Below are 10,000 nucleotides of genomic sequence, written 5' to 3'. Positions count from 1 at the left end.
TGCCTCAGGTCAGAGAGGCTCTGTTTCACACGCGCGCGTGTGTGTGCGTGCGATGTCTACCTGTGTTGATGTCTACCTCTGTGTTGATGTTTACCCGTGTCTTTGAAGTATACCTCTGTGTGTTGATGTGTGTGTTGATGACCTGTGTGTGACCTGTGTCTTTGAAGTCTCCCTCTGTGTGTTGATGTCTGTGTTGATGACCTGTGTGTGACCTGTGTCTTTGAAGTCTCCCTCTGTGTGTTGATGTCTGTGTTGATGACCTGTGTGTGACCTGTGTCTTTGAAGTCTCCCTCTGTGTGTTGATGTCTGTGTTGATGACCTGTGTGTGACCTGTGTCTTTGAAGTCTCCCTCTGTGTGTTGATGTCTGTGTTGATGACCTGTGTGTGACCTGTGTCTTTGAAGTCTCCCTCTGTGTGTTGATGTGTGTGTTGATGACCTGTGTGTGACCTCTCTGTGTTGATGTCTACCTGTGTGTGTTGTGCTGAAACTTTAACCATCACTAGAGCAGTATAACACTATTACTATTACTATTACACTATTACACTACATCATTACAAAGCAATAAAACATGCCTTTTGTATATATATATTTTGTATAAAATGGTATATATTTCAATATTTTACAGTTCCTGAATCGAGCAGAGGACGTGCCTCAACCAGTGGGTTTGCTGCAAGGAGACGGCTGTCTTCAGAGAAAGCTGCTGGTTGGGGTGACGGTGACTGGCAACCCACAAAGGTTCCATTCACGGCAACCCCTGGACCCCAGAATGCTGCTGCAGAGCTGAAATCTGACCGGCCGGTTGATTTCCTGGAGCTGCTCATTCCTGATGAGCTGGTGCAGCACATTGCAGATCAAACCAACCTGTATGCCAAGCAGTTTTTACAGGCACATCCCGACACATCCCGGCACTCCAGAGGGAGGTCATGGAAACCGGTGACAGTCCCAGAACTGAAACGATTCTTTGGACTCACTTTCATCACCGGTTACATAAAAAAGCCAAAAATAGAAATGTATTGGAGTGTGGATCCACAGGACGCCACTCCATACTTCAATAAAACCATGTCCAGGAACAGGTATCAGCTCATCTGGAAGTTCCTCCACTACAACAATAATGCATCACAGGACGCCACAGATAAAATGTATAAAGTGCGTCCTATTTTAGATCATGTTGTAGCCAAATTCAAAGAGCTGTATCAGCCCTTTGAAAGTATCTGCATTGATGAAGGAATGATGCAGTGGCGTGGCCGCCTATCATTCAAAGTGTATAACCCTCAGAAGCCGGTGAAGTATGGAATTAAATCCTACATACTGTGTGACTCTTATACTGGGTATTGTTTTAACATTAAGCCTTATGTTGGCCAGCATAACACACTCCCAGACACAGTGTTCTCCCTCCTTGACCGTCTCACAGGACACGGATACACACTTTACATGGACAACTTCTACAACTCTGTTCAACTTTGTGAGCAGTTGATCAAAGCCAACACCAACGTCTGCGGAACACTGCGAAAAAACAGGGGGGAACCGCAGATCATAAGGGAGCCGACAAAGAAGGACTTGGGTGTGGAGGGGAGGGTGGTGCGGCACAATGGCAGGGTGCTGGTTATGGCATGGCAGGACAAGCGTCTGGTGAGGATGGTGACAACCTGCCACCATGACAGCATGCAGAGGGTGGAGGTGTGGCAGAAGGGGAAGAAGGAGAAGGTGGGTCAGCTCAAACCGCAGTGTGTTGTGGCATACAATGCCTGCATGAATGGGGTGGACAAACTTGACCAGAACATTGCATATTACCCATTCATACGGAAAACACTCAACTGGTCAAAGAAGTTTGTGGCATACTTATTTCAGCTGTGTGTGTTCAATGCATATGTGCTGTACAAGGCCAGGAACCCGGGGAAGTGCAAAACACACTTGGAGTTTGTGAGGAGGGTGGCGAGGTCGTGGACTGAAAAAACCTATGTGGAGGAGGAGGAGGAGGAGGAGAGAGGAGGAGGAGGGGGAGGAAGAGGAGGAGAGAGGAGGAGGGGGAGGAGGGGGAGAGAGGAGGAGGGGGGGGAGGAGGAGGAGGAGGAGGAAGAGGAGGAAGAGGAGGTCCGACAAACCAGGGCCGCAAGACAGAGAGACCCAGACAGCAGGCTGGATGGCCGGATGGCCAGGCATGAGTTGGAAAAATTAAGGCCCACCAGCAATAACACAAAGCCAGCAAGAAAATGTAGGGTCTGCGTTCGAAGGGGTAAAAGGAGAGAGACCAGAATGTGGTGCAGGTCCTGCCATGTACCCCTGCACTCAGGAGAGTGCTTCACAGCCTACCACACAGCAAAAAAATATGATTGAGTGCATAGAGACACACACACACACACACACACACACACACACACATATCTGTAAATAAGTTTACACACACACACACACACACACATCTGTAAATACGTTTACACACACACATACACACACATCTGTAAATAAGTTTACACACACGTACACACCTGTAAATAGTTCACACACATGTAAATAGATTATTTTGTTATGTTTTGTATTATGTTCTAAATGTTCTAAATCTGTGAATAAATGTATAGTAAGGGCATTTTACCAGATATTTGACCAATCTGCGAAGTAAATCGTTACCAAGAAATTTCTTCACCAATGTGTTTCTAAAGGTGTGTAATAACATGTCCTAAAAGGTTGAAATTTAACTCCTGTGGGAAACCTCATAAAAAACTGGTCAAAGTTGGGGTACCGATAACCGATTTTCGAAAATTCGAAAATGCTTAAATTGGACTTGAGTAACTTTTGAGGGGTCAAACTAGGCATTTTTCATGATTCTGAGTTGATTGCAAGCATGTATTTGTCACCAAGAGCACATCCTGGATGGGGGGTGTTTTGACAAGGCAATCCGTGCCCACCTCCTCATTGATGCAGCCATCTATCAGCACATCATGAAACATGCCTTCACTGAGGAGGAGCTTGGTGAAATGAGGACCTTAATGGAGAAGGTGGCTGATGGTAAGATGGGAGCCCGACACACAGATCCAGTAGTGGCACTGTTTGAACATAGGTTTGAAGAAAACTTCAAAAGACTCGCTGAAGGAGGAAGAACGCCTACACTCTGGGTGCAGTACCACCACATGGTAGATGTGATCAAGACCTTCATCCAAAGTGAGCGGCTTGCAGACCACAAGGGGCACCTGTCCTGCATTGCTACCAGGATGCTGGACATCTTTGCAGCTGCGGGCCATCATCAATATGCCAAAGGTGCACGGCTGTACTGTCAACTTATGAAGGAACTTGAAACGTTGCCTGCTTACAAAGAGACCATAGAAAGTTTCACTGCCCATGGAAACCATGTTGTCCGTTACTCCAGCCATGATTGGTCTGGCACCTGGTGTGACATCTGTATTGAGCAGACATTAATGAAGGCAGCCAAATCAGAAGGTGGACTGAGCAGAGGGAGGATGAGAAACAGTGATTCTGGCCACAAGTGCTGGGTGCTCACCCTCAGTCACTTCTCCAATGTCAACCAGTGCATGGAGGAAGATGTCAAGGAACATGCTCCACCCCACAGAGACCTTGCCAAAACACAGATGAAGCGAGATGCTGAAGCAGTTGAACTTGCCCTCCAATGGTTTGAGGAGAACAACCCATTCGACCATGATCGAGACAAGGAGATGCTTGTATCTTTCTCTACAGGATTCACAAGCACAGGAGATGACCCAGTCAATGCTGAGAGAGCAGCTGAAGTAGGGAGAGAGATGCAGATTAAGCTGGATGGACAGTCAGTGACATCGACCATGGAGGTGAAGTCAAAGGTACAAGCCCTGTCATCACTCAGAAAGATTCCCAAGATCAACGAGAAGAAGATTCACCTTGACTCACTCAAGTTGTTCAACCGACTGATCATTTTTGCCCAACGGGATATGACAGTTGAGACAAGCTTGGAGTATGAGCTGACTCCCGTCCCATTGTCCCTTTTCAGTAACAAAGATCAGAAAATGAACACGGCGAACAAGGCAGGCTTTTCCAAGACTAGCCTGAAGGAGTTAACTGATCCACTTGAACTCACTAACCAACCCTGCTCCACTTTGGTGGTTGATGGCGGATGGCTTCTCTACATGGTGACGTGGGAACAAGGTCAGACTCGGCAGGAGATTGGCAACAGTTACCTAAGCTACGTGCAGTGTCTTGGCCGTAACTCTCAAAGGATCATTGTGGTCTTTGATGGCTATAACAGATCGCCAAAAGATCATGACCACATCCGACGTACCAAGAAGTCATGCTGTGACCTCCAGATTCGACCGGATATGATACACTGGACACCAAGAGCGAAGTTCTTGGACAACACTCATAACAAGAGTGAGCTCATTCACCTCCTCTCTTCAACATTCAGAAAAATTCACATCACCGTGGAGCAGAGTGACAATGATGCTGACACTTCGATTGTGAGAGAGGCATTGGCTGCTGCTACAGATGGCTTTGTTGAGGTCAGTAACATTTGTGTAGGTATTTTACTTGCATTAGCTATGACTACTTTAAAAGAAGAGTTTTGACTATTTTTATATATTTTCACATAGTTGAACATGCATTGCATATCTTCTTCTATTTTCAGTTGCGGGCAGAAGACGCAGACGTGCTGGCAATGCTGGTGCACCATAGCTCAAGCACCAACCACCCACTCTTCTTAACCACATCGAAGGGCTCTTATGATGTCAAGAGGATCCGAGAAGCTCTCTCAGATAGAAAGAGACGCTACCTGCTCTTTTGTCACGCCTTCACTGGGTGTGATACGGTTTCCGCTATCGCTGGCCATGGGAAAACAACTCTGTTTGACAGGTAATAATAATAATATTATATCATAATGAAATATTTGTATATTGAAATATCTGAAACAAACCTTGAAGTGCATTCTTTTACAGGTTTTGTGCAGGGGACATCGACGAACATATGGACATCTTCCTTGACATACACGCTACCAAGGATGCAGTGATTCAGGCTGGTACTAGGATCTTCCAGTACATTCACCATGGGCCAGGTACTACTCTGGGTGCAATTCGATGCAACATGTTCTCGGGAAAGGCAGCGGCTGGGCTGATCAAACCAGAAACTCTACCTCCAACAGAGGGTGCAGCTGCACAGCATTCTCTCCGTGCCTACCTACAGACCCGGGACTGGATCCTTCTACAGAGCATGTCTCTGGACCCCAGTGACTATGGATGGACATTAGGTGTTCATGGTTATGAGCCAGTTCCAACCTTAGACCCCATGGCTCCCGACGAGCTACTCCAGTTCACAAGCTGCAATTGTAATGGAGATTGCAGCAACCGGCGATGCAGCTGCAAGAAAAATGCTGTCAAGTGCATCTCAGCATGTGGAGTTTGTAAAGGCATTACATGCAAGAATGGTATTCATGATGTTGTTGAAGAAGACTCAGACATTGACTCCTGAAGCATTTGACCTATGGTGGATCAGTATTTGCTCTGAGTATTATGCAGCTAATTTAAATAAATGTATATGTAAATGGGAAGGGGCGTGGCAGTTTCTCTACCAGGAAGTGGTCTTGGTGACAATTAAATGCTTGCAATCAACTCAGAATCATGAACAATGCCTAGTTTGACCCCTCAAAAGTTACTCAAGTCCAATTTAAGCATTTTCCAATTTTCGAAAATCGGTTATCGGTACCCCAACTTTGAGCAGTTTTTTATGAGGTTTCCCACAGGAGTTGAATTTCAACCTTTTAGTACATGTTATTACACACCTTTAGAAACACATTGGTGAAGAACATTTTTGGTAACGATTTACTTCGCAGATTTTCATATGTTTCCCTTACTATGTAGTTATTTTGTCATCAAAAGCCTTTTTTCCTGTGTTGTTTTTATTGTTTCATAGAAGTAAACAACTTTTCAGATGTTTGAGGTGTCACTAAAACTAAAATATGTGGACGTCAGTCACCGTTTTGCTTGAATTTGCTTCTCTGCAGAAAAAAAAAAAAAAAAAAAAAGGTCTGCAGAAAAAGCTCGTTTTCTCTGTTTATTGGTCAAAATCAGGTGTTTTTGCTGAAACCACCCTATGTTCTACGGCCGATTTCTAAACACTCAAAGAGGCTAGAAACAAACTTTCTTTTTCTGATGAAAGAAGAGAGTCTAAAGTTTTGGTAGATATGTTCAATGTTTATGTAGTCCGAAAAGTCAATATTTGGTGGGTCTTCAAAGTTCAGCGAAAATGCCCCAAAAGTCTGGCAGTGTGGAGCTCTCCGCTCTGAACATGGCTGGCAGTCAAAGAGTTAACGATAAAAACGATAATCGTCCCATCCCTAATGGTGTGTGTGTGTATGGTGTGTGTGTGTATGTGTGTGTGTGTGTGTGTGTAGTGTGTGTGTGTGTGTGTGTGTGTGTGTGTTACCTTGTCGTCCAGGCTGTCAGCTACAGAGGCACAGAGGTCCCCCAGGTTGGGCTGAACGTGACCATTCACGATCTTCTCATTGAAGACATAGATCTGAGGAGGGGGGGGGGGAGATATCAGGGTCAGATCAGACCTGATGTTGAAGAACAGGCCTGGAAGGGCGATTAGAGACAATCAAGACTATTTTTGCTAATTTGCGATAATTTCATGAAGAAATAATAATCTATGCCAAATCCAGGGTCCAGTTACAATGCTAGAAGAACATCATTTACTAGTCAGAAAGGCTTCAAATACCATTGTAATCGTGTCAGTTCTCGTAAATTAGTCTACACCATCATTTTATACATACCGTATTTTCCGGACTATAAGTCGCACTTTTTTTCATAGTTTGGCTGGTCCTGCGACTTATAGTCAGGTGCGACTTATATATCAATATATATAGAATTTCATACTGACTGACATGAACCAATGAGTAAACATTACCGTCTACAGCCGACAGAGGGCACTCTGGGCCGCTCTGGGCTTGTGACAACTATATGCTGCTCCTATACCCCTGAAGAAATGAAACATTAAGAAATGAAACAACTTGTTGAAGCTAAGCAAACGGTAGCTTGGTGAACTTGCTTACTGGTAACTTGCTTGTTGGACTCGCTGGCTTGTAATGTTAATTTAGCCTATTCAGCCTCCCAGGTATGTTCTTTATGCTATTGTGTTGCTGAATAACTGTTAATGTGTTACGTTAACATACCTGACTTCTATTCAGCCTGTTGTTCTGTGTGCTATTGTGTAGTTGAATAAACTTGCCTTTCCAGATTAAATGTCTGTTCTTGGTCTTGGATTTTGTGAAATATATTTCTAAATAAATGCGACTTATAGTCCAGTGCGACTTATATATGGTTTTTTCCTCTTCATGGCGCATTTTTTGACTGATGCGACTTATAGTCCGGAAAATACGGTACATTTTTAGATTAGATTAAACTTTATTGTTATTGCAGAGTACAAGCATCAGACAACGAAATGTCAAAGTGTATGTCAGAAGCGGGATTTGAACTCCCGTCTTAAAACGACGCTTTGATATTACGGCAGCGGTTAATACCACTATGCCATCATGATGATCTGACAGTTTATAGTCTGCTGCTGATATCACTAGAGTAGTGAATATTCCTTTATTAAAATGTGAACATAAAACAATAAGTACGGGCTAGTATGACCTACGCATTTGATCGGTCTGCAATTTCTTGCCAAACCATTTCCCTCGCCTTGTTAATTGCGGCAGTATTGCACTTTTTTTCTTATTTTTCGTCTTCATAAAGATCAATAAGTAGGAGCGCTGTGCTGTCACTTTCCAGTCTAGTATCTTCTTTTCGACAATCGGCTCTTCTGGGCTCGTTCTCACTGCGGGCACGCGCCCAAATCGAAAATATCCAAACCGGACTTGTGTGAACGTTGATGAGACAAGCCTGATTCTAGAACACTGATCACACAAGCCTGATTCTCAATCTCAATCAAAAGTTGCCTGAACGAACAGGGTTCGACAGTAACACTGTTACCCGGAGCAGGAAGAACAACAGACGGCGCAGGCGCGAGACTAGACTAGATGATTGTGGAGTGAAGATATTATCAAAGCGTACGCGCCTGTCGATCACCCGTACGCTTTGATAATATCTTCACTCACGATCATCTAGTCTAGTCTAGCACGTCTGTTGTTCTTCCTGCACACAGGTAAAAATATCCGGGATCTAGCAGCGTCGTCGGGCTTGCGCAAACAAACCCAGCGTTACTGTCGAACCCTGACGAGGCTTTCCTTTTAATCGCGAATATACTAATCAACGTACGAGGAATACCCCCCTGGAGTATACAGGCAGGCTAGAAATTAATGCCTCTAGATTAAAACCTGTGTTATTTTCAACAGAAAACAATGGCATGTTTTGTGTGCGTCCATGCGTGTGTGTGTACCTGTCGTCCGTACGCCACCTCCACACTGTCCAGAGCGCTCCTCCCTGGAGTCCCCATGTCACTCACAAAGCTGGGCTAGAGAACACACACACACACACACACACACACACACACACACACACACTTATTTGTATAGCACATTTCATTTCACAACAGGGGCAATTCAAAGTGCTTTACATACAGCATGCATGTCAAATACAGAAAAAGAAGATAGTAAAAATAAAATAAAATAAATTAAATTGGCAAGAATAGATACATATATATAGAAAATAAATAGATAAACATTTAACAACATAATTAGACAATGAATAAAAAGATATAGATAAAAGAGTTGTTACTGCAACTGTATTCAAGCGCTGCTCTTCCCGATACGGCGTGTGCCAGTCTGATATTAGAGGAGTGGTAACAACCCTGCTCCTACCCTGCCAGTCTGATATTAGAGGAGAGGTAACAACCCTGCTCCTACCCTGCCAGTCTGATATTAGAGGAGTGGTAACAACCCTGCTCCTACCCTGCCAGTCTGATATTAGAGGAGTGGTAACAACCCTGCTCCTACCCTGCCAGTCTGATATTAGAGGAGTGGTAACAACCCTGCTCCTACCCTGCCAGTCTGATATTAGAGGAGTGGTAACAACTCTGCTCCTACCCTGCCAGTCTGATATTAGAGGAGAGGTAACAACCCTGCTCCTACCCTGCCAGTCTGATATTAGAGGAGAGGTAACAACCCTGCTCCTACCCTGCCAGTCTGTACTGGTATTAGAGGAGCGGTAACAACCCTGCTCCTACCCTGCCAGTCTGATATTAGAGGAGAGGTAACAACCCTGCTCCTACCCTGCCAGTCTGTACTGGTATTAGAGGAGCGGTAACAACCCTGCTCCTACCCTGCCAGTCTGTACTGGTATTAGAGGAGCGGTAACAAGTGCAATAACTTCACGGCTGAACTTAAGTTACATTTCTGGCATCATATGCTATCAAAGGGGGAAAATACGTCAAAATGTGACTGTCATGCACAAATCAGCCGTAAAACATTGTTCTAACGTAAGATAGATAGCTAGAGACATCAGCATACAAGCGGTTTTTTTGTTATGCAAGAAAAGATGAAAAGATGACATTAAACTAAGATAATACGATGGTATTGCTCTTGGATGCTCTTCCAGATACGATGTGTGAAATGACACGTTTGATACTGCATCTGTATTCAACCGCTATCCCGCTATTCAACCGCTATACAAACATCCACACGCACGCACACCGCGCATGGCATGCACACACACACACACACACACACACACACACACACACACACACACACACACACCATGACCACCATGACCAACAGAGCATGAAATCCATAATCCATTGTGACTTGATCTCATGCTTGAATGCACAGTTAAAACACACACACACACACACACACACACACACTCTCACACACACACACACACACACACACACACACACACAGGGGTACAGTAGTGTAGATGGGGGGTTGAGGTCAGCAGGTCAGACAAGAAATATGTAACTGTTCTGTTAATGTTTAGACAGGAGACTGGAGCTAATCTGTCCCCATCTCTACACACACACTCAGGCGCACGCCACACGCACACACACACACCAGTGTTAATTGTGGAGGAGTGGTAACAACCCTGC

General features: G+C 44.6%; 1 protein-coding gene across 1 annotated transcript in view; it reads right to left on the bottom strand.

The window, feature by feature from the left end:
* The window catches only part of nup93 (nucleoporin 93), a 27,191-nt gene that overhangs the window by 14,661 nt on the left and 2,530 nt on the right, over nt 1-10,000 (bottom strand). The window contains exons 6-7 of the mRNA XM_080538927.1: nt 8,351-8,425; nt 6,395-6,487 (exon numbers count right to left, since the gene is read on the bottom strand). Of these exons, the coding sequence (XP_080395053.1) occupies nt 6,395-6,487; nt 8,351-8,425 (168 nt within the window). The remainder of the gene's footprint in view (nt 1-6,394; nt 6,488-8,350; nt 8,426-10,000) is intronic.

Source organism: Nansenia antarctica (assembly GCF_963989245.1).
Source record: "Nansenia antarctica genome assembly, chromosome: 9".
NCBI classification, from domain to species: Eukaryota; Metazoa; Chordata; class Actinopteri; order Argentiniformes; family Microstomatidae; genus Nansenia; species Nansenia antarctica.
The sequence above is the reverse complement of the archived record's forward strand: the minus strand, read 5'-3'. Positions and strand labels throughout refer to the sequence as shown.